The 26237-nt window shown below is 36.7% G+C and overlaps 2 protein-coding genes across 2 annotated transcripts in view; one reads left to right on the top strand and one right to left on the bottom strand.

Annotated features, from left to right (window-relative positions):
* Window positions 1-14337: 14337 nt before the first annotated feature.
* Window positions 14338-18642, bottom strand: pfdn4 (prefoldin subunit 4). The gene is made up of 4 exons (XM_007570744.2): window positions 18533-18642; window positions 18088-18195; window positions 17235-17375; window positions 14338-14765 (listed from the first exon to the last, which is right to left on the bottom strand). Exons 1-4 carry the CDS (start codon window positions 18560-18562, stop codon window positions 14634-14636), a joined length of 411 nt encoding a protein of 136 aa, XP_007570806.1. The 5' UTR covers window positions 18563-18642; the 3' UTR covers window positions 14338-14633.
* Window positions 18643-22299: 3657 nt separating this feature from the next.
* bcas1 (brain enriched myelin associated protein 1) overlaps window positions 22300-26237 on the top strand; it is a 15657-nt gene continuing 11719 nt past the window's right edge. Inside the window, exons 1-5 of the mRNA XM_016681072.1 lie at window positions 22300-22393; window positions 22537-22617; window positions 22791-22875; window positions 23532-23845; window positions 25866-26048. Coding sequence (XP_016536558.1) covers window positions 22570-22617; window positions 22791-22875; window positions 23532-23845; window positions 25866-26048 — 630 coding nt within the window. The 5' untranslated portion in view covers window positions 22300-22393; window positions 22537-22569. The remainder of the gene's footprint in view (window positions 22394-22536; window positions 22618-22790; window positions 22876-23531; window positions 23846-25865; window positions 26049-26237) is intronic.

Genomic DNA, 26237 nt, shown 5'->3' with positions numbered 1-26237 from the left:
CACTGAGGTCTAATAGTACATGGTCTCAGTACTTTCTACCTGCCCCTTAAAACACTTCTTTGCTTGTTATGAAGAAAATGCTCTGAGCCACTTTTGGGCTCTGTGATAAGCATCTAATATTGCTGTGCTTGATGCTGATTTTGCTCTTTCTTAGTCAGCAGATATATCAAAATATAAATTGCATGTGATGAGAATAAGTTGCTCTACGTTCACTATCTTCTTAAACACATGAGGAAACTTGGAGAAAAGAAACATGATTAGGCCCCACACTAAGAGTGAATACTGTCTATTTCCAGTGTTTTAAGTGTTTTTTAATTACATTCAGTCCATGTTAAATGATGGAGTAAAAAATTAGTCATCAGTAAGTAATGGTACAAGATCATACAATTCATAAAACATATGAATCAGACTTCTCAATAACAAATAAGGAATATTTATGTTAATACGAATAACATAAATATCTTTATACTTACAGTGATGGGGTTTCATAAGTTCATAAGTTGTTGATGGAGGATTGTTTGAGATGCACAAGATAATTTTAGGTGTTTCCGCAACATTTTTTGTCATTTAGGTTGTGCAACCACACAAATTTGGCAGCTTGGGAAACCATAAACAAAAAATTTTGAAACTGGGTTCAGAATAAATTTCAAAATGGCAGGTTTTTTTTTGTGGCAGTTTTATGTTACAGTGTGACCGTTAAGAGCCGATGACGTTGTAGCTCCAGCTCTCGTTCTATCCCGCGAGCGCCTTAAACACAAAAAACAAACATGGCGGCGTTGCGTGTTTTTTTGTGTCCTTCTCTGGCAGGGTTGTAGCGCCACCAACTGGCCTGGCATACCTATTACATTATTTTCTGGGGCACTGCAGCCTGTTGAGTGGGCTCACATCTTTAATTGTTTACAAAAAATATGCTGTGCTTCTCTCCGTGTGTAAGAGGCCTTACCTTTTCTACTTTGACTTCACTTTTGTGGTTAAGAGTAGTTCAGCAAACTGCTGTATGAAGAGGTTTGTTACAGAACAAACCTCAGTATAGAGAAGACCAAGGAACAGGACCAAGGAATAGGAAGAAAGTTACTTGATTTGTATGTTGAAATCCATGTCAATTTTGAGTACAATTTCACAATTATCCACAACTTTGTTCCGGTCTATTACATGAAATATGTGTAAATAACAGTGTTTGAGGATTTAAAATCACAACATTGAAAAGAAAATTTCAAGAAGTATGAATACTTTGGTTTACTATTCATTTAGTTAAACATGTATTAAGCATTAAGTTAGTCAACGATGAATCATAATTTAGGAATATCATCTAAGTTAGGAAATTTATAAGTGTTGAAAGTTTCTTCTCGATTTGCGGGTCTAAAAGTATTTATTTTGCTTTTGATCATAGCAATGATAGCATAACATTTTTGCCCAACTTTTGAATTTCCTTTACCATGAAGCAGTGACAGCAATACCTGCTATTGATTATCTGTATTGATTTGATATTTAGGTTTTCATTTGTCTGCAATAAACAAAATTTCAGCTGCAGACTTCATTAGCAGAATGTCACAACAGGGAAGATGGTGAACGTGGAGGAGGGTCAAAGTTAGCTTTCGTGCTCCCAGTCCAACACAAGGGACCTTCTCCATTTGCGTACTCGGTAGACACTGAAAATGTAGACAATTGACTTATACCATATTCTTGTTATTCTATGTCTATATCCTTCCTATAGTGTTAGTTTTTTGTTAGGTTCCATGGTATTTGGGGTCAGTTTTGACCCTACCCTTTAAATCAACAAAAAATTTACTCAAAATATTTTTTTATTGCCTAACGTCTTGGTGACTTTATTAAAGTAACATAAAATTGGTTAAATGTTTACAGCAAGGTAGGAAAAGTAACTATTTTGTTAACAAGTGTCAGTTTATAATCCTATGTTCAAAATCATACAGAGCTACATGTGGCTTCTTCTTTACCTTATTATTGTGAATTTCTGGATGTGGATCGATTCCTGTTCAAACTCTGCAAATTTTGCTCTTAAATAGTTTGTAAATGCTGCCTGGGTGGTGAATGTATTCTGAGATTTAAATACACTAAATTGTTGGACTGCATGTGATTTGTGTGATCTACATAAATGTGATATTTAATGTTAAAACATGCAATATATTCAAAAGATTATACAGCTTCAGTTTTTTGTCTCTGAAAAAGTAGTCCAACCAAAAAATGCAACTTGATTCAGAAAGACTGAAAAAACAAATGATTTGAATAACATGCAAGAATGGAGAAGCAATTAGGCCTAACATTGCCCTGGCAAAAAACTGAAAAGCACATGGAGACGGGGAGAATAACATGAACTAAAATGGCTTCTACTGTGATGTGGCAAAGTGTTTTTTGATAACTGTACCCTTCAAACGTTGCTATTATGACTCAGGTGAAATCAGAACAATCAGTGCCCATTACTTTTCCAAATGTTTTTACTTTTTTTTTTTGTTTTGTTTTTTTTGGTCCAAGCAAATCAGCCATCACAGAATTCTAATGCAGCGATAAATCAAAGATAAAAGCACAACCTCCACTCACATCACAAAGGTCTCTTGTGTTTTTCATTCCACTGAACATTAATATAACATAATTTGCTTTAACATTCAGGAATGGGATTGCCAACCAGATAATTCACATCAGAGTTAAAAGTAAAGCTGTCTTCCATTTTTATATCTCCGCAGAGTCCACATGAACTCTCCAGTGCAAAGTTGTACAAACTTTCTTATTGTCAAAAGATAAAAACAGGTGTCGTCTCTATATAATATCCTTCCATTGTGTTTACTTACAACTGTCATTTGTTTTCCAATACAATACTGTTTTCTGAAAAGGCCACCTTTAATATTCCTGCAAAAAATCTAAATGTCAAGCAGAAAGTGGCCAAAATACAAAAAGGAGCACAAACAGACCGAAAGATTGTTCACAAAGATTCGGCCTCTTGTTAGCAGCAGCAATGTAGCACAAAAATAGAAGAAAGGAAAGAAAAAAAAAGCACCTCAGTCCCATTCATCTTCCCTTTGTGTTTTGTCAGGTGCACACAACAGATTCTACTCTGATACAAGGAGTCAGAGACGGCAAACGTCTCATCTGAGCACATATTCTATTATAGGAAAAGCACTCCATAGACTTGGACCGGCCCTCTCGTCTGATGCTTTCAGCTTATGAATGAGGATGGAGACTTTTTCCTCTGTGGTCTTATGCTCTGAAATCTGTCTTGATCTGACAAGCAGGTGGAAGTGCTGCAATAAAATCAATAAAATATGTGGACTGCCAAAAAAACATTCATACCCGCTCAACTATGTCACCTTTTCTCTCCATACAACCTCAAATTTCAGTCCACTTTATAAAAATTTGATGTCTGCCACACTAGTCCTCGGGTCTTAAAAGTTTTGGATGCATTTCTGCTCCAACACACCCAAATTTAGTGAATGGTTCATGACCAAGCTTTTGCAAAACTTATTGACATGCCAGGGAGGTATTTCAGTCTTTTCATTCAGATGTGTTGGAGAACAAATGCATCTAAAAGTTACAATTAAAATCACACATGTATACGTTTGTGCATGTGCCAAGTCATTAAGAGACAAAATGCGCCATCGTCCTCCTACCATTTCCTGTCTTATTCTCCTGTAGTAACATCTGGTTGTTGATCACATGACATGTGTGATGCAAAAAAAGTGTTCCCAATTCAGTGTGATACAGTCAAAAGGTAAAGCAAAAACATTTAATGATTTTTTTTTTTTTTTTTTCGAAATTGGCATGTTTCCATTAAGCAAACACAACTAGTAACACTCGTTAACTAGATATGCAATAGTGCAATATTTTGGACTGAATCATTTTAATACATAATTTCTCTTGCTCTAAACCAGGACCTTATTTCTGTCTGTATGCTAATGGCCATTATTCTGCCAGAAGATTCAGGCTCCTGCAGGTTTAATGTCAGGATTACCCTCTATTTAGCTCCTTTCCTTGTCCCATCAACTCTAACCAGCTCTAAGAGCTGTAACCCTTTTATTTTTTAATTATAGATTGAATAGTGTTGTGGAAGATGGTATATTGTTTTTCAACTGACCATGTTTTAAACTGCTTAACTTCATCCCTGGCCTGTCTGCTGTCTTCCTTGGTCTCCCTAATGCTGTTTGTTCACTGATGTTCCTGAACAAACCTTTGAGGCTTTCACAGAGCAGCCGCATTTAAACTGAAATTAAATCTGAGACAAGTGGGCTTCATTAATCTGACTGGTTGCATTGGATTTGATCAAAATATCAAAGCAAATGGGGCTGGAAACAAACAAATGATACAATTCACATTCATTCATCTGTACAAAATGTCAAGCTTTAAAATTATGTGCCACTTTATGTTGCCGTTTGCATATAATCCCAGTTAGAATATATTAAATGATCAATAATCCTTTGATTGAAAGCACAGATTTACTACTCTGATTTGGTGTCCATTACTGTTCATATGTGGAAATAGAACAAATTCACTGCAACCACATGATTATTTTGTAAAATGAGTCAAAAGGCAGCTGAAATAAGTGTAGAATTGTTGGAGATACTTGAAGCAATAGTTACTTAGTGTGTCTGACCAAGGTAAAAATGAGGGAGTCAGACTCAGAAGGCATCTGCTACAAAATGCTCCACTGGGTTGGAGATTCACCCCTCCAGCATCACCTGAAGCAGGTATTAGTGAGCTGGGGAATCACAGTGATTCTATGGTATCACTTCGGGCCCTCGGCTCCAGGTGTGGCGTCGCTGGAAGCTGCGGCTCTAAAAGCCGCGCTGATGCATCCAAAGCAGCCTTTGCATTATTAGTTAGAATGGAAATATCGCAGCCCAGCGGGGCTTCTACAGCTGTCATAAGTGAGAGCCAAATTTTAAATACTAAGTGGTGAGTGAGGGAAAATCAGCATGAACTCCAGCTAGTGATGACTCTCAATCAGCATATCTTTATAAAACATGTGCAGCTTCCCTGACTCACATCCAAGGACGAGGGCTGGAAGAGCCGAGCTGACCGAAGGTGATTTAGTGGCCTGGATGTCTCTTTCAGTAATGTAAAATTCAATAAGTAAACCAAACCCAAAAGACTGCGCTGCTAGCAGCAGTCTTCAACAAATAATATTCTATAGAATGCAAATGTTTCATTCTGTAAATAAAAGAAAGAACAAGCAAGACAGAAAGAATGAAAGAGCAAATGTTAAAATTTACAAACCTTACCAAACAAGAAAGCGATCATTTGCATATCAGATTCATGAGCAGTTGACCAGACATCCTTATCCAGAGCCTAACTCTGCAGCTTCAACCCAGGATGGCACACTTACTGAGGTAATCAGGTTTTTGTTTCTCCGTTTCCAACCCATAGGATATGAAATGTTCTACTGATTTGATACAACTCTGACTCAACTCTTCCAGAAAAATCCTATGAAATTCACTTCTTCGCATGTGGTCCCCATTTCCTCCATGTGGGTCACATGCAGAAAATGTTTCATGTTCTATTCACACGTGGAACATGTAATCAGATATTTCTCATATGTGTAAAAATGCGGAAATATGTGAAATTCAAAATCCACATGTAATAGAAACAGCCTTTATTCTCCCTCAGAGGGGGGAAAGTGTTTTTTATGCAACTCAAATCACTTTCTATGTGGTACATATTTTCTCACATGTGATTTTTTTTAATGAGAAATTCATGGGATATTTCCATAAGGGGAAGATCACACAATTCCTTAGCTAATTCTCTGGTAAGCTGTCTTCAGGTTGGTATGCCGGACACTTGAAATTGAAACTGACAGCTTGCCATACTGATCAATTAATATCTGACCATATTAGGACATTCAGAGCATTGAAATTTCCTCCCCAAAAACTGTGGAGTTGATCCTCAAAGCTGAGAATACGACGTCCCGTTTCCTGATACTGCAGAACATTCTGAATTCCTCACCCTTGATCCCAAAACAAATGCATTATTCAAAACAAGAGTTCATTACAGATGACAAACATACCCCCAAAAACCTGACCGGATTTGATGTTCCTCACACGTTTGGATCAATATAACATCCAGCAAATAAGGCGAGATAGAAAACAGTGTGACAGGAGCTGGAGTAATCCTTTCATAAATCAACTAATAATAAGTAAAGTTTCTTGCTGTTGTTTTGAATAATAAATAAGGACATAAGGTTACGTGTTCTCCCTTATAGGTTGAATTTCTTCCAGATTGAAGGGAAATTCATTATTACTTTTGTTATAGTAATGTGTGCTGTATAATAAGAAATATGCTAATCCTTTCCAATTTTGTTCCACAAACATTGTTTTTTTGTAATCAGCTGAACTCCTTTGTGATGCATTTGCTGACAAAATTGAAACCCTTTGTCTATCTCCGGCCCCTCAGACATGTTTCCTTTGCACCAACTCATGATTGCAATCAGCTGTCAACATAATTTAGCAGTGCTTTGTGTCATTTTACCCAAAAGCTGGATCTAATAACCCAAATGTACAAAGCACTGAAATGCAGAAATGGATGCTGAAGTTGACAAAAGAAAGCATAAATCAGTTTGTGTGCCTCCTGCATTTTCGTATTATAAACATGTTATGATTTGGGTTTTGGATCTGCTAACCCAAAAGTTCCTCATCTGGACGTGGCCTACATGCATGATGAGTGGTTAAAGCGAACCAGCCTCTCAGCTCTGGCCAACTAGATTAAAGCCAGTCTTAATTGTGCTGCAACGTTTTGCACCCTTCTGCCTCCCTTTTTCATGCTATTCTCTCCTGAGTTGGTCGAGTGGCCTAATTGAAAGCATTCAACAGACAATTTGCTGGCAGGATGAGACGAGCTTCTTGGCACACATCAAAGTTCCACCCGCCAGTTGGAGCTGAATGAAGCGCTGAAACCGGAGCTGAAGTGAAAACACAGCGCGGCGCCATGCTGAGGTGTTAACAGAAGGATTGAGCGCGAGGTGAACAGCACCTGGACCTGAGAGGAGTTCACCAAACACATGAATCAGGGGTTTATTGGACTTAAACAATAACGCTGAGTCTTTTCCTGCTTGGACACAAAAAGCACATGTTTGTGCTGAAATTTGGGCCACTGTTCATCAATTACATTTAATTGGAAGGGGGAGGAGGGGAAAAAAAGGACAAGTTATAATACATCCTTGTTTTCCCACTTTTATTTCAGTCCATTAATTAGGATATGTTTCACTGAAGATGGGAAACATGTATGCTGCAGGAGTTATGGCTGTGGAGACGACTACAACAAACCCTCTCAGTGCTGTTGTTATGCCATAAATTGAAACTAATTAGGTGACAGTAGAGCTGAGTCGGCGCAACTCTAATATGACTGAAGGGTCATTGGTTGAAATCTCTACTTTGGGAACATCCTGCCAGAGTAAATGGGGAAAAGTCATTCTTCCTGAGTGAATGCCATTAGAGGAATGGTACACACGCACACACACACAGCTGGATAATGGACCTGGCTGTGAGATTCCCTGTTGCACATGTAACTTTTAATACCAGCAAGGTTCCTTAATGTGATTTACCGTGAATTTCACTTTCGTCCATTCACCCACACAATCGTATGACTGCCACCTCAGACTCTCAGCGAAGACGAAACCATCCACCTTGCAATTACGGTCATGGACAGTTATCTCAATTTCCTTAGCTCAAATCCTGCACCGTCGCTAAAAATGTTTAAGTCAGCATCCTGTTATTCCTGATTTTGAAATCCTAGCTGGGTTTTTACTGTGGGGAGCTTTCATGTTCTCTCTTTATGGAAAAAAAAAGTCCATTGAAGAGTTCACTAAGTCTTGAGTCAGAGCTTCAAGAGCTACCACACAGATGCATCTGTGTCAAACTCCTTGAGTTAGGCCACTTCTGACACAGAGTTGTTATTAGAACTATCTTAACAGGAATAAGGAGAAAATAAAATAGACTGCTACTAAATGGTCAAATGTCCATCATCTTCAGCCCATCCAGGCAGAGGTATTTTTTATTATTATTAGTTTATTACTAATTTTTAATTTTTGAATTTCATTTTTTGAATGTCCATCTGCACTGAAGACATAGATTGGTTACCGAGTTTAGTTCTGGTCGATAGATTCTTCAGCAGTACTTTGATAATTTGTTTTTAAGTTTGATTAAAATATTAAATGAACGTAATAATGGATGTTTTTGTAACAGAACAAGCCAAGCTAAGCTAAATATGAGACTACAGACAATAAGTTAAGAGCTGGCTCTAAAGAGAGACAAACTTCCCATCTAATGCTCACCACACATTTCAGATGTTTGTAAAAATATTTCCCTTCCACTTCGAATTTTAGATGCTACTTTGTATTGGTTTATTGCAAAATATCACAGTAAAATAAATGTTTGTGGTTATAATTGGACCAAATGTGGAACAGTTTAAGGGAAATGAATACTTCTGTAGTTTTGACCATCGACTCTATTGAACGCCATGTTTATGAGAATTTATTAAGTAGTTTTTGTTTGGAGAGTTGCCACGTTAATCGACTAGTTTGTGAGTCTCAGTCAGAGATAAGGTAATAAGGTAATATGATTAAGACGTCTTCCCTACTAGTGACCAAATTAAATAAAAAAATTACAAAGTAACAGTTCCATGGCAAATTTGTTAGAAAACTTCAGTTTCTGTCCTCCAATAGTTCCCATCACTAATCACATGGTAAGGCAACAATTTAATGACGGATGCAGACATGTATGATGGAAATACGTTTCTGGGACTTCTGGTTAACACAAATAATAGATGGAAGCTTGCAAGCTCTGACTCCCACACATTTTGACTTAACAGTGCATGGCTAAATATTTCCATTTCCAATTTGGCAAATCATAAATGGAAGACAAACAAATGTTTAACTAAACCACTATATGCTGGTTCTGGGATGCTTAATTTGTTTTCAGAGCACTTCGAAGTCCTGATTGCTTCCCAGATGCTCACCGAGGGATCGGTTCACATACAAACTTGTCTTCATCATTCAGATGATTCATCGGCTGCCACCGTGGAATTGGGCCGTTATTGTCGGAGCTGATCAACTTGATGGACAGTAATGAAATGAATGACAGAATATATTCCTGCACAGGGCTGCGCTTCCACACACAGACACACACAAAGTCCCCAACCGCTGAAAGTGGAGGGAAGGAATTCTTCAACGGCTTTTTGTTCATCGGTGTTAAAATTTACAGAATCTTACAATTTAATTGGATTGAACCAATCATAGGTGAACAAAGTATTGGCACGTTCAGTGTTTTCTACCAGTTGTGTGCTACTCACAGCTTATCGACTCTTTAGTCATTTGCGTTCTGAGTTCTGTTGTGGTGTCCTTGATGGCTGCTGGCACACAGTGTCTTCACAACACTCAATTTTATTTAAAACTTCAAGACTTCTCTTAATATTTTCAGTGCATCATCCCTGTTATTCTCTCATGTTTACGCAGTTGAAGGTAAGTAGATTTGTATCTTTTCATATCTCATGACCTCCTAAAACACTTGGAATATCAAATCATCTTGATTTAAATTCACTAATCTTTTAACGCTCAGAATTTCCACACATTAGATTGTTTTTCTGCTTACTGTATTTCTAGGCAATTTTCAGAAGTGACAAGTAGGAGGTTAGTGTCACCAGATACTACTACCTCTGCACCTGTTTACTAGTCTATTCCAAAGTCGCTGACTTATGTGTGACAGCAACATAAGAACTGCGAAGCAGGGACAATAAATAAATAAATAAATAAATAAATAAGCCAAACCAATCCAAGTTTCCATTTTCAGAACCTTTTCCAGGAAACATGGTGGGTTCACAGTATCATTCAAAAAGCACACAGTTTTGTAAGATCTATGTCTATCTAATCTTAATGATGTCATTATTAAAACTCATATTTCTAACTTTATGCGAGCAAAAGGAACAGAGATGAAATGATGGATTTCCAAAAACGGTTCTGAGGAATGGATCTGCACTCAGCTTTTCTAACAAGAATGTAAACTGCCTGATTTCTCATAACTGTCCTTTTTAATGGAACTACTGTGTTTATGTAATATTTAATTCAAACCTCTCATTTTTTCCCTTGTTTTTGTTCTCCTTAACTGTAAGTCATCAAACATGTGGCATCCTAGCCATCTAACAGAGCTAAGAACAAGCTACATGTCCAGTCTGCTCCATTCTGCTGGCTCTCAGTTCTACAAATACATGCATTACTGTCCATGATGGGCTCAGCTTGCCGTTTGACAGGTGCTGCATTGTGCTTTTGAGAGGCGGAGGATGGTGTGTAATGAATAGGGTCTGGCTGAGATACAACAGCTGGAGGTGATGAAGAATGGCTGTGGCTTCCTCAAGCCGTTTGGGCTGACTCTCCTGACATTTAGCCAAACATGTGGAGACAGTGAGCAAACAATTTTTCACCTTAGCGAAAAACAATGAAGCGTTCACAAACTCTGAACTAAAAGCAGGCGACGGTGCACTGGCTTTCTAGACCTGCAAAGAATACAGATCTCTTCATTAAGAATAGAAGATGTAATAAAGCTCTGTTTGATGCATATCAAACTCAAAACACACACATTCATTCTGCTTCAACTTTGTTCTCACATTAAAATATTTATGAACTTTTCTCCATCCCTTATTCAGCATTCTTCTGCCAGAACCGTGACGTGAACTTTACAGGCATACTCTTAAATATCTGCAATGTGCAGACATGTTTAAAAGGTTTTGTGGTTGATTCGCTGTAAAATTGCTGGAGAGACAGAGACACCCACTGGCATGTTTCAGCTGTTACTTGATGCCTGAAAAATATTCAGGGAACGAATATCAAGTTTATACCTTAGCTTGACTTCACATGATGCTCCTTCAAGTTAATCTATGCATGTTCTTGAAAATCCAAAGTGCCTTAACAGCCCTCCAGCAGACTTTGATAATATATTAGCTTAATTATTATTAGTTCAATTTTTTTAGTTGACAAACTAGAACAAGGTCATGCAAAATCTGTCAAAGAGCTTTTGCAGTTCAGCTGGAGGACTCCAATGTATCAGCATTCAGTGCTTGTAGTTGAAACGGAAGCAGGGAAGTAAAAGAATAGATAGGAAATAAGCAGCTAAAGAGAATAAGAGCAGGAACTGAGACAGAGAGTAAACAAGGCCATCGGGGAAATAAGTCCAGTCATTTCCATGTGTGTTCCTCTGAGCCCGAGGTTTAACAAGCTGTTCATAAAGACAAGCCTGTGTGGGTGCAGCTCCTCTTAATCATTGCAGCAGAAAAACCTACCGGGAGGAGAGACTTGTTAATTGAGATCTTGATCCTCCAGTGGTGTCTGCTATGATTTCAAGCTTTCCGGTTCTTCTTTTAGATGTTTTATTAGCTGACGGGGGCCACACTCCAGGATGCAGTTTAATGAGGTTTGTGCATTGTTGATATTTGAGAGGGCCACCAACCATCCAGCAAAAAGGAGGGGAAAATTTGTCCTAACAGCAACGCGAGAAACAAAATTTACACCTGAAATTCATTCATTTTATGACTATAGGAACAGTTGGAGCCATGAAGGCCCAAATAGAAAGAAAACTTTTAAAATTCAAATTGGTTTGCGATCAAAGAGATGTTCACATTTGGGCTGTTATGATATTCTGACAATAATTTGACATCAGAAAACCATCCTTCTTGTATCAGAATGGACCCTTATGTTTTAAAGCTAATACGTGAGTTGATTTAAAACAAAAATAATATAACATGAGAACAGATCATTTTATACGTTGCATAAAAATGCATGTAAAAAATGCTTCCTTGCTATCTGCCATCAAACCTTTTCTGTTCAAGGCCAGATAGGGTTGCCAAATTTTTTGGGCATTTGTTAAAAGCCAGAAATAGGAATTTTTAAATATATAATGTAACAAATTCAGATGTTAACACTCACATAACTACATCTTCCCATCTAATTTGGGAAAATGCCAGTCCAGATGTCTTGGATTTGTAAGCTTCTCATAGATTTAATTTAACTCAATATTTGACTGAAGGGGGGAAAAAAAAGACACTTAGAAAATACACGTCAGTTCAAGAGCAAGGGCAGCTCATTTTAAGAACAGTATTATTCAGACAAATCAAATTAAAAATCAATGACAACCTATAAGTCATCCCATCCCTAAAGGACAAATCCTGGAAGAGCACACGTCGTCAGGACAACAAAATGAAAATAGAGACAGGAGCAGACAGATCTACAATCTGCTCAGATTAAGTCAAACAAAGCAAATCTGCATATTCCAGAAGGACGATAACCTGAAACATGCCATGAAACCAAAAAGAGGAGTGTTTTCACAGCAGCTGAGTGCATACCCCCATCCTGCTGCAGCAGAATAAAAATAATCTTCATGGATACTCAAAGGGTCCAAACATCAGGGAGCCACTGCCAGCAGGGACACCAATACAGAACATTTTATTTTTGGTTTGTTTACTCATGATGAAGGGAAGGGCTGAAGAACTAATCATTATTATTGCAATAAATTAGGTAACAAACTGTTAGAACTAATTTCAATTTGAATTTGTGCAGCTTGAATGTGAGGGCAGGATTTTCTCCAGCTACCCGTCTGAGTACGCAGCCTCTCACCTTTTGATTCCTGGAGTTGGTCTCTCTCTCCTCCGACTCTCCATAGGGTTAGACAAGCACAGAAAATCGATCTATGCCTTTAAATTAAACTGAATCTACGCTAGAGATTTTATATAGTTTTGATAAATCCAAATTTTTGCTTTGGTATTAAATTGCTCCACATGCATATGGTTTCAGAGTAATTTTATCAAATGACCCTTGATTACTGTTTTACCATTTTCTTTACAAAAACCAACCGACTCTAGATAAGTCGGCAATCTTTCAGTTTTTAGGATTTACAAATCCAGCAGTTAAAGTGGGTTCAACACGACCTGATCTGAACCACAACACATATTACACTGTATTACAGGCAAACTACAAAAACATGTAGGAGTAAACTTCTCCCTCCAGACAGCAAGCATAGGAATTAAAAGGTTAAGCAGCAGTCAGGAACTGTTAAATAAATACAGCAAAAAAAAAGGATAATAAGGAGGCGTTTAAAGATTCCCAGGAGGGAAGACATCAGCAATAATGTTGTAGAAGGCTGTTGCTGCCAAAAATCAATTCAGCCGAGAAGTTTTTCCTCAGGCTGTAGGAGTCCATCAATCAACAGATAATTTACATGTTCAAGGCAGCTGCTGATCTCCCCCAGAAGCTCACTCTGAGATTGGATTATGCCATATTTAAAGCTGCAGTATGCAACTTTAAACATGAATAAAAGTTTGTTAGACATTTGTTGAAACTGTCACTATATTGTGACAGTACAGTATGCAAAAAACAACAAAAAAACAAGCTCCTCCACTCTTCCCAGTGCTACTTTTGCAATCTGCAGAAAATGCACCACTCCTGATCTAAACAACCAATCAGAGCCAGGAGGAGGGCCTTAGTGCTGTCTATCATGCTCATGTACACACAGCTCAAGGGGCTAATAGCGAAGAAACAACTTGTCGTTACAGGAAATCTGTTCATTTCCAGCCACTGGTGATCAAGCTAATTAGCCTTTGCATGCATGACATAATTGAGTTGTATTTTAGTTCATCCTATAATATTGCATGATTGAATGACAAATGTGGAAGGAGATTAATGGTAGGTTTATGTATATTTGCCTACTGTGTATGCAAATATTTTAAATCCCCTTTACTTAAGATACAGAAGTTATTTTTGATGTCTAGGATTTTCTTCATCATTATTGGTTAATCACACCATTTCTAAGTTGTTGGAAGAGATGAATACTTTTGCACAGATAAATTCTGTAAGTCAGAATTGACACTGTTTGCTTTGGTTTTGTGAAAGAACAGTAATAAACTTGTCTGAGTGCTTTTTACTTTAAACAGATCAAATAAAGTGATTGCTTCTTGCAGCAATTTTTAAATGATGCTTTTATATTCACTGCTTCTGTATTTCAGCTTGATGAAGACATGGACTAATATGCAAAATATCCATCTGAGATATTAGTATAGCCATAAAAAACATTCATTCGAACCTGCTACATTTTAGTAATGAATGAGTGCAGAGCAGTTTACAGTGACCAACAACTTTTACGCTTCTAACTAAAACAATGGCGAAGATCCAGTCAAGACTCTTGAGAAATTCACTTTTTCTTCAACTCTGCGCATCACTCTTCTTCAATTTACTGTCGTATAGTTATTTAAACCAAATGCATCAGGGAAGTGCATTGATTTTATCCAACATTTACGACAGAAAATCAGAGTTTTTAGATTAATGTGGTTCTTGTTAGAGACAGTAAGACTTGCAACAAGTTTAAATTAAGTTCTACCTTTTTACTTCTGTTTTATCAACAGTAACAAAACACAAAAAGAAGTTTTAAGGAGTACATGCATGTGAGATTATCGGCATTATTTCATTTAATAACCAGATCTTAACAGTTATTGTCCTTTTTAATATGCTTTCCAATATCAAAGCACAGACTTCTGTAAACACAGGCCAGAACCTACAAACGATCAACATCCACGTTCATGTTTTTGTTGGCATCATCAAGGATCTGATTCATGAGCTGGAAGGAAAAGTAAAAGTCCTCAGGTTTCCATTTGGCAGCTTAGCTTTCATCTGCCTCCAGGTTGATGTTGTTACCAAACTTGGCATAAAGCTGGACCTTCAGGTCGCCCAGCACCTGCTGGATCTCTGTCACGCGTTCCTCCAGGCCTTTGACCTCCTGCTCCAGGGCTTCCTGTCAACAGATGTGGACAGTCCAGTTAGAAGACAAGCAGAATCCATTTTGAAACTCTTGAATGTGTTTTATAAAAGTAAAATTTTCAGTGAGTGAAACCAGCTTGAAGTTACTGAAAAATCAACCATTAGGAAACATTTTTTCACTCCTGACCTGCAGCTTTCTAATACTGACAAGGGGCTGTAAGTGAGAGAAGCTTTCCAAACTTTTGCTGGTGCTTCATTTTCTTCTCTAAAAACTTTTTTTATTCCTTCCAGTAGCTCAAAGTCTTGGATGTGAAGAGGTCAACATAAAAACAAACAGCCATTAAAGAACGGCGGGGAGCCCTTGTTAACATTCTGTCTGTGAGCCGGATTTTCCTGAGTAAACTCATGAATCAAGTCTTACAGCCAGTTTGCCCTCAGAACCTCTTCTGCAAAGAATCCTACAGTAAACAGTAGGTTTCTGCTAATTTTGAGTATAAAACATTTAGCTACTTAAACTGTGTTATTTTTATATTCTGGAAAACAAATTGTCTTCCAATTTCCAGTCTTATAAAGTGTTATTTCTCTGTATTTTCAGTATCTAGTCCAACCAACAGTACATCAGCTAGGATCTCTAACATTTAGACTGGATTATTCAAAACTACATAGCAGGTTACCAAATTTAAAAATCTATTCTAGGATTTCTAGACACCAGTTCTATTCAAAAACACTAATAATCTCAGAGGATTTTATGTTGTTATAACTCATATTATTCAAATTTATTCAAAAATATGCTAGAAATCCCAATCTGTATCTCTGTAAATCTGAAGAACCCTCTGACTGAAAACACCATTGTTATATTATAGTTACAAAAAAAAAAAAAAGAGTAAAATTAGTAAGCAACTGACTGTGGGCTTCCTGGCAATCAATAAAAAAAATACAAATTAGTTTGATAAATCCTAAATAAACTATTGAAATCAAATCAATGCAATAAGATCTTAAATTACGTTTTTCATGGTTTACATTAGTGGTGTGTAATTCAGCCTCCAGGGGGCGATACTCTGCATGTCTTAGATTGTCCAACACAACTGACTGAAATGACTTAATTAGCTGGTCAGTACTTAGTTATGGAGATTAATTTGATCAAATCAATCTCCATAACTTCTTGTTCCTCAAACAAGGAAAACATCTAAAACATGGAGGACAGCAAACTTTCAAGACAAACAACCAACACCATACTGAAATAAAGACTAAAGTTGGGAAACTTGAATATATTTCTTAGACACTTATCAAGAATTTCCTTGTAAATGAACCAGAAAGAACCAAACTAATCCATCTGACACTGGAACCTCAGCTGGTGTTTCCTGCTCTTGCTGCCCTCTGCTGCCCATGTGAGCAGCATGGAGTGAACCTGCTCTCAGTGCAACTTATTACAGTCTGCAGTCGGTTGTCAAGTAACCAGCAATGATTCTGGATTTTTACTGCAAACAAAAGTCCAGCATAAAGCCACCAGAAAAAACAAAACAAAAAAACAATGACGTTCTACAATTAATGGTCCAAATGCAGAAGATGTTGACTTTAATATTTACTCCTATAGTGGTCATGAAAATGGAAGAGGAGAGAAATGGCCTGTCATCTTCAAAAGGTTCTGAAACTATGCCAATAAAAAGGTCTGTTTTTGTATTTTTAAAGGAAGGATTAAGCCAAATATTTAAAAAGTTGTACATTTTGACTCGTTTGAAAGGCAACTGTCTAAGTAACACCTACAGTACAAGAGTGAAGAGGTCGGACATAATGTTTGGAGATGTTGAAAAAACTCACAGCTATAAATAAAACAACACATTTCAACTTAGAACTAAAATGTTAGTCAGAGATGGATGAATGGGTGGATAAATGAATGGGTGAATGAATAAATGGATACTGTGGACAGTGGGATAGAAAATAAACCCAGAAAACAGCGATTATTTTCCACACATTCTCATCTTTACTTGGAAAACTTCAAGCTTTCACAAACTCCAAAAGATCTCTGGTTACAAAATAGCAACTATTTGCTCCGCTTTTATCAAAAAGTTGTTTAAAATTATGACTTGATGACACAGTTGTATTGGTACAAATACATGTGGATACCACACTGCATGTTTTGTGTTGATTTTACTCTTCACACATATAGATTACCTCAATGTGTCACCTCATTGAAAGAACATTTATTAAATGACATCATTATATTTAAAAAGACAGTCAACACTTTTTTCCAAACCCTGTTAGCATCAAGTTCATAAGAATCTCCTAAAAATAAACCTTAGTTTCTTTTTTGTACTACGTCCGCTCTCTGCCTCTCAAATATTTAAGGTACAGAAGAGAGAGCAACAGAGTCATCATCATAATACAGGTATGCTAAAAAATTATAATGTTAAGCTTCTGGAATATAACTCCAACAGAACAGCACATCTTACTAAACTTTCAGAGAAGACAGAATAAGAACAGGTGCTAAGTGACAAACACTTACCTTGGCAGCTTCTAGCATTTCTTGTGTTTCTTCCTGAGAGTGGCCAATAAAAACACCACCAATCTGGTAAGGGACCAATAAGGAGTCGTCATCCAACATCATGAGCTCATCGCTGGCGTCCTGCAGGTTCTGCAGCGTTTTCTGCACAGTGATATTAGCAGACAATTACACTGAGGGCTATTTAACTGTTGACATTAATTTAGCAGCTCACCAGCCTTTCAGGAAGATATAAAACTCCTTATTAAAAATAACCTACCACTATTAATGATATAAATCAAATATTGTATATAATGAAGTAATATTTACTTTTGATATAATCAAAATGTTGTCAATAATGAAGTGTACCAGCTCGTATCCGTTCATAACGTATACAAATAAGTAATTTAAATGTTAATGTAAAAATATAACAATTCTGTAAAGGTACCTCAAATCCTTTCTTGCAGCAGCATAAAAACTTTATAAACATCACTGCTCCCAAATGACTCAAACTCAAAAAGAGTTTACATCCCTGCTATTAGCAGTTTTCTCATTTCAAATAATATTCTTGCCGTCATTTGCATGTTTTCTTCACCTCTTAGTCTATTGTTTTTATACATATACACATGCACATTTTGTGAACGTTAAATTACCCTATTTCCCTTAATACGTCTTTTAATGTGAGAATGCTAATTTAAAAATGACTGAGAAGTCGTATTTTTCTTATGTTGTAAATGTCTCTCTTCTGGTATGCATCATGACAGCAGAAATATTATGTTATGTTGCAGTAATTTTAGATATGCGTCTCTGGTCAACTCAGTATAGTTCAGTCTTTATGTTCACAATACTGTAGTTTTAAAATCGTTGTGCTACTTACTTTCTTCGACTCTATTTCGTTTTTGAGTTCCCCCATCCGACTCGTGTTTCTGGCAAATTTATTGATCTTCTGTTGGTCTTCAAAAGTGACGACAACGTCTTCAACCGCCTGTAACCAAGCCCCGGTTAGTAGGTTCACCAAAAATATACGTCAAATATGGCAGACAGAACCACAAATCTCTGTCTTGTTGGTTTTCACTGCTCTTGTTTGGTTTGAGATAACATTCGTCTTGAACTTCAAGAATAACAGTTAGCAGCTGAGGGACTGGAGCTAGCTTCCTAGCTAGCTCACTGCACGAGGATGTGACATGAATTTAAAAATGCTCCTGATATCAACAATTCTGACTTCTATCTCTCCAACACCTCAACTCTTTCACTTGTTCCGCAAATACATACTGCATATAAAGGTTCAAGAAACAAAAGTATTTCTTTAAAACATCACTTACTACAGGTCCCTTCATGGTGGCAGCTGCCATCTTGACTTCTTCTATTTTTGAACAGCGGTGCTCAGCAGAACACGGCTGCAGCAGCGCCTTCTACCGGGGAACGAATACATTGCACGCGTATACACATGTTCACAACATATTGAACTCATACAGATTTATACCCATATGCATGGCAGGGTTGAGTAGTAACTAGTTCTATTCCCTCCAAGCTATCAGATTCAGAAGGACCGGACAAATGAAATAAACACCTGTCCAAACATTTACTAAATTATTTTTTTCTTGCTCATAAATTATTTTTTTATTAATTTGTAATGTTGCAATTTGATTTTTCTGCAGGTTGTGTGATTTTTTTTTAATATATTAAGTCCAGAGGAATTGTTCACCATAAGTATTGTCAAGCCAATATGAGTTATAAATTAAATAAATGAAAGCATTGTATGCTATTCTTTTAATCAAATGCTTTAAATTCAAATTACAATCTGAACTCCTGAAAACCCTACTCCAAAACAAACAATTTCTATTATAATAAAAAGCAATAGAGAAAATTTTGTTTTTTATACAGTGACTGAAATCTTTATTTGCCGTGCCTCACTTCATCCTTCAGCTGCAGGTGAGCAAAGGCTACTACTTTGTAACTGTAGTAATCAATACACATTTTTTCTGTCTATCCGTTTGCTGTTCTCTTTAGAAATTCACCACAGCATTGCACGATGCTATTGTTTTCCCTATCTTTTGGTGACACACTGTTCAGGTTCTGTTGATATGCTGCAAGCCAGCTCTTTTTTCCCTTCACTTGTCCAACTTCATTGCACACAAATCTAAACATATGAACAATTTGGAACAATTTTCAACTTTTTTCACTTTGTTCAAGCAAATAATTCTTATGCATTTTCAGTTCAAGCAACCAAATACTTAGGAATAATTAACTGTCTCAAACAACAACAAAAAAGATTCCCTTGAGAAAGTCCAAGAACTAAAATAAACAGATAACTGGTAAGAAAACATTTCGTGCCCATTATACCTTTTTTCTTCACGGCACTGTCTACAACCGAAATTACATCCTTACATTAAATACACATTGCACTTACACGATTTGCTTAATTAAACATTTTAAACAACATATTAACATGTAACAATTATCACAACACCAGAACCTGCAAACTTTCCAATGCAGATCCAACATCAACCGGAACTGCTGCTTTGCTCGTATTTGGACAGCAAACAGTACTGCACCCAAGGTCAAATATTTGCTGAACACATCTGCGAGGTAAGAGTACCATTAATCTAATTGTGTGCAACACCATAATAAGCTGTTACACACAAAGATTCGGGACAGTCATGAGAACCTTTGCAAATATCCCAGTTTTCTGTCTGAAAATCAATGGCCTGTTTGTGAAGGTCTCTGCCTCCAATAAAACCAGTAGGCTGCTATGCGTTGGTATGCCATGAAGCGTTTGCATGAAGTGCACAGGCCAAACAGGGGAATCCAACTCCCACCAAAGTGTGCAGACTATAGCCTACAATTGAGGCATTGTTTTTGTGGATGACAAGGTTTATCATAAGAATTTCAATTCAATAAGTAATGCATCTTTAAAAAAATGTAAACACTTAATTGGCTGGTGTAAGGCTAAGTATAATCAGACTCACTGAAACACAGAGTGAATTCTTGATATACTTAAAACAAATTGAGGAGTATGATGTATGATTCAATGGTAGAGTTGTTGTTAAAAGAAAGCATGTGCTCTCAGTTCAAGACTTTTATGTATCTAGAAAAATACACGTTCTGGTCTTCACCTGGTTTTAAGATCACTTAAATATCAAACTGATAACAAAAGCACTCTACAACTTCAATGATGTCATTATTTATTGAGCAAAGTCAAGCTAGTCTAACTGTATTCAGTCTGACATAATTGTGGCTCAGTTTACGTTCAGAACCATCCTTCACTGCTTGTATGACCCAGTTTCAGCCAAGCTTCAGCTGTTGGACAGATGGCCTCACACTTTGTTCCAGAGCATTTGTTTGTGGTCGACTCAATGGATGTAGTGTGTCACCAGATCAAAAGTGGACTCTTGTGTGTCATGTGTTGCATCAGACATGCAACTGGCCAATGAGTTAAAGGCACCCTGAAATCAGCCAGTCACAAGAGTTCTTCTTCTGTGACACCAGAAAGCCTCACTGATGTGACTTTGTCCAAAATAAGTTATTTTTTTCTTTTTGCAACAGCTTATTCTAAATGTTTTTTTTATTGAAAGTATTTAAACATCTCTAGATTATTAATTTGACATTGCTCATGCAACATTGAAGCAAACTGCTTAATTTGTGGATAAATCTGTAAAGTATTTGTTAAAAACAGATAAATATTTAATGCAGCTGCAATGCAGAATCATACAATAACAGATTGTCCTTAAACGACATTTAACTGAGGTCCTCAAAGGGGTGTGGGTTTTAATGTTTTTATCTTTTTTAATCTTTTTCCAAATGTCTTTCTCTTTCTCACTGTTTCGGTGATTTTAATGTTTTTATATATATATAAAAAAAAAAAAGTCCAAGAGGTTAGAGTCTTTGTCAAACTGCGTTTTGACTAAAATCCAAAGGGTTGGAGTCCCAGTTGACGGCGTCTCAACTAAAGTTCTACAGCTTTTTATTTCTCTTTCTGACTGTTTACATTTTAATTATGTTTTTTTAAATCTCTTTCTCACATGCTGTTTTTATTTTAATTATGTAAAGCACTTTGAAATGCCTTGCTGCTGAAATGTGCTATACAAATAGAATTTGATTGATTTGATTGATTGATGTTCAAAAGCTGGCAGTCAGCGACTCTTAATAACTTTCGCTTTAAATGATAAATAAAAGCATGAGTAAAAACATATTTCTTGGAACCACAGGCTTAAAAAAATATATTTTTTTTCCATCAGTATCAATATTCTGTAAGAGCAAATGTATTAATCATTTTTAATTTTCTTTTCCTTTTATCTTTCTTTTTTTTTTCTTTTTTTTTTACAAATGTTTAAAGATTTTGTTTAACATAAAAATAGAAATAGAACAGAAAAATAGAGATAACATGGTCGTTCCAAATAAAAACAAGATTTCTAGGGTAGATATCTATAAGAAAGCAGTCTTTTTTCAAAGGGTCATGTAACATTAAAACTTTAGCTGCTCTAAACGAGTTTTATTTATCAAGACTGAGAGCAAAATTGATCTTTGAATCACAAAAGTTGTAAATTAAGGGATACGTTTGATAAAAACCTAGCAGTCTATTTAAAGTGGGCAGGAGAGCAGAATCTCTTTGCAAATAAAAAAGTCAAAGTTCAAGGGTTGATTCATGCTACGAAAGTAAGAAACAGAAAATCCCCATAATGACATAAACATTCAAGATTCTCCTTTAAAAATGAAGAAAATGAAGCAACATTAGTGTAAACATCCATATATATATTTTTAAAAAAAAGTTACTAATGGATGGAAGCCAAAACAACATCCTTCATTCGTATCCTGTTACTCTGGGTGACAGTCATCAACAACCTGTCCTGCACCGCCTCATTTTTGTGCGGTAGGCCTTAAAACTCAATAAAAAATATGTCTTTGTGTTATTGTCCCCCCTGTAAACTCACTACAACATCTGCAATATGTTTTCTAACTTAGAGATCACCAAACTTTCAGATGGATTAACATGATTTTTTTACTGTAGGAAATCCAGCTGACTGCTTCAAAACAGTCACACCCATTTTAAAGCATACATAAAACAGTCTGTCAATAACAGCCTTTATACGCAGGCAGCAAGACAGGAGGAGTGCATCCATCTCTCTGACAGGCATATATTCTTTTTTTTCTTGGAGTCACTTGACCTACAGGAGTGTCACAAGGTAAAATATTTGACTAAACATATTCACAATACTCATTAATTGTACTTTTAATGATTCAAATATTTGATTTCTCTATTTTGTTTTATCTCTCTACATAACATTTCATATCCAAGAGTTTTCTTATTGTGCTGGATGTGTTTTAGAAGAAAGGGTGGCAAACCCAGACTGGGACCATCATGGGAAACGAACAGTCAGCTCCTGAAGAAGTAACTGAGGTAAAAGAGGTACATAGTAACCACTAAACATGTACAACAAATCTTGAACTTTACAAATGACTGCACATCAGTAGCAGAATGCACATGGGAGAACAGCAGGCCTTAAAACTGGTGATTGTGATGTAGCTACGTGTTATTTTTGAAGTTCATAGAGATGCTTTGTTTCCCTTATTCGTCCATAGAATGGGACAATTCCAGAAAAACATGAAAATGGATCAGTGAATGGCATCTCTGCAAGCATCACACTCAATGGATTGGAGGCTGATGGTGACTTTTCTCCCTCCTTTTAATTTCTGACTCAAAATAGACCTTGGTTTGTCGGCAGAATGAGCAAAGCTATGCACTGGAAATATTTATCCTTCTTGTTTTCACCTTACACCAAATTCCACTTTCTGGGAAAATATCACAGGCTGAATCGGCTGACCTTTTAAATGTCCCTGTTTGACTTACCATTCAGACTCATAAGTCTCTGCAAATACAGAGAGTCCCAGCTGGGTCCTGTGTCGGATCTCCTAATGTAAACTCTGGGCGTAGTCTCAGGAAGCTGACAAGGAGCGATTATTTGATCTGTCACAGTGAGGTTCGTGTCGCTGCAGCGACAGCAGCGCTGAGCAATTCCCATCGGCTCTTTAGTTTGTTTAAGAGCTGGAATGTTGACCCTGGAGATAAAGATGCCACTTTCTTGCACTGACTAGCCCATGTTTACTTCATGAAGAATTAGACGCTAGGATATCAATTAAATGTTGCATGCAAGTGGATTAAAATCCTAATGTGCATTGATGCCTAGCAGAAACAGCTGTGTAATTATTGAAAAAGATCATCTCAGACTCCATATTTACACTAAACAGGACTTTTGTATAGTCTGTTTTAGTGATATTTTCAACAATAAATAATCATTGTGTCTGGTATTCTGTTTTTTACAGTCAAGAGTGACATCACCGTTCATCAGAATGGCAAGCTGCAGTCTCCAAAACTTGAGACGAAAGCTGAAGCCAATAATGTGACGGCTGAACCAGAGCCAGAACCGGCTCCGGCTGAAAGTGTGTCTGAAACCACTGACTCCCCACCAGCCAACACGGAACCAGTCAAGAAACGCAAAGAGAAAAGTCATGGTTTTGGTAAACTCTTCAAAAAGAAAGACCGTAAAGCGGACGAGAAAACTGAGGTTAGGGAAAAGGAAAAGATCTCCAGTGAAGAGCAAGTGGATGCAAGTCAGCTTCGCATTGAGCCTCAGCAGGTGAGTGCAAGAGTCCTCCATTTTGTATTCACAACAATGTATTTTAATCATCATCAACACATCCTATGCATGTTGAACAATATAAACAGGTACAAGCATTTTGTGGTAAAGGTATGCAAAACTAGTTTTTAATTTACAAAAATACACTTAAGCAAAACAATTTAGAAATCTAAAAATCAAAACAAACAAAATAGAAAATCTTATATTTTTCTCTTATATACTGTATACCACGGCATGCATATTTTATTACATTGGTACTTAGTGTTGATAAATTTATTATGTAAATGGAAAACATATTTTATGCCTGAAATCATTAAGACATTTACTGTTGATTGTATATAATTTCATATACACGTGTTCTAAAAACGTGTTGTATTTACAATTATTTTACAATGTCAAAATATGCAACAGCAACATTACACAGAATTTAAATTTGCCATGAAAGCTGCAAAACATGTATTTAAATAAATTATATATATATATATTTTCATAGATAATATATATTATCTATGAAGCAAATTAAATGGCTGCATATTGTGATTTCAGATTACATTTCATCAACTAGAACTCCTAATGAACAGAAAAAAATATATTTCTAAATTGCCCAAAGGTGTGTTTTATTGCCTCAGTGATAAACTGATGATTTGTCCACGGTGTAGAAAAGATACAACTCGCAAGTGTAGTTGCAGAAAATGTACAGATGCCGTAGTAACTGCTGCTTTTATAATTCTTTACTATTTGTTAAGTCTAGCATGAAATATATATTTGCTGTATCTAAATACTAATCCTGACTGTCACAACAAATGATTCAAGCTGGAATCAAGGTGATCAGTTCTTAATAAAATCTGTGCTTTTAAGTGAGGAAGTGGTCAGCATGGAGAAGCCAGAGGTAATACATGATGAGCTTAATACTGCAAACCAATTCAAGAATGATAAAGTTATATAGCATTAGGCTCAGAAATTCTTGATAAATTGGACGGAGTCAAATTCAAAGTGCTTTACACCATAAAAACACAATGGACAGCATTAAACATTATATTTTGTCAAATGTCATTATTAAAATCATCAAGCCAATATACATCAAATGCATTGATCAATGTTCCAGTTATTATGAATGAAAGACATCTCTAAGCATGTGGATTTTTAGCCCTAATTTTAAGGAACTGTTTTGGATGTTTTGCCATTTTCTGGAAGTTTGTTCCAGCTTAGAAGAGCATAAGAGTTGGATGCTGCTTCTCCATGTTTGGTTATACGGTTCTGAGGATATTGCCACAGCCAAAATGGACATACAAAAAAATAAAAATAAAACAGCAAAATGTTCAACCCATTAACAATAAATGAGCCTATGAAGAACTCAAAGGCAGAAGCTGAGGTTTCTGGATGATTTATCTGAAGTTGAAAACTAAAGAACCTCATTAAGATACCTCCTATGAAGCCCCTTATTTATTAAACTATGCTGCAGGTTTGTGGCACCAGCATGGACGTTCTTAAGAAATTTGAGCTCCATTAACTTGTATAGTGGATCAAAAAAGACATAGCTAGCTTTTGCTTCCTGTGTGCATCAGTGACCCAGTCTGCCACTGCTCCAGACAAAGATAATCAGTGTTATTGGAGATCAACGTGCTACTGATAACCCACATGATACAGAACTTTAGCTAACATTAACTTTTTAGCTAACTTTAGCATATACACAGTTTTAACTTGATGGCCAGCCTGTTGAAACTGCAAAATAGAAGTAAATTTAAATTATATCAACCAACCAGATGGACATTACAAGACAGTTGTCTTTCCTGACATCTCACAAGGCATAACTCTCACACATTGTTGAATATCAATGAGTGAGGGGTGGGACACACACATTAATAAAAGGCCCGATTGTTGACAATGCCCCGAGTAGGCAGAGGCATGGTTGGAATTGTGCTCCCATCTCAATGCTGCGATTAAGACACTCACTGCTTGCATATCAGCTCTGCTGCTCCAACATCCTCCTCAAAGGCCCATTCTCTCTGGCGGCATATAGGAGACAGCAAACGTAAAGCAAGAGTCGGAACCTGTGACCGAGCCAGAGGTCGGAGCGACTTCAGAGTCGAGTCCAGAGGAACAGACAGTTCCTGCAAGCGAGAACGGAAACGATCAGCCTGAGGAAAGCCGAGAGGAGAGCGAGCCAGAGGAGAATCCAGTTATGAACTTCTTTAAAACACTAGTAAGTGACACTGTGTGAGAATTTAGGTCATGTTTAAACACTGTTGAAATGTCTAGTTGTTTGTATTGTGAAGGAGAGGTGTACTAAATTAAAATCAAGAATCTAATCTTGAGAAACTGTGAAAAGAAAAATTATATGTAAATTGGAGATTGGTAAAAAAAAAAAGATATGTACATGTATACTGTATAT

This window comes from Poecilia formosa, unplaced genomic scaffold (genome assembly GCF_000485575.1).
Source record: "Poecilia formosa unplaced genomic scaffold, Poecilia_formosa-5.1.2 Scaffold268, whole genome shotgun sequence".
In the NCBI taxonomy this organism is placed as follows: Eukaryota; Metazoa; Chordata; class Actinopteri; order Cyprinodontiformes; family Poeciliidae; genus Poecilia; species Poecilia formosa.
The sequence above is the reverse complement of the archived record's forward strand: the minus strand, read 5'-3'. Positions and strand labels throughout refer to the sequence as shown.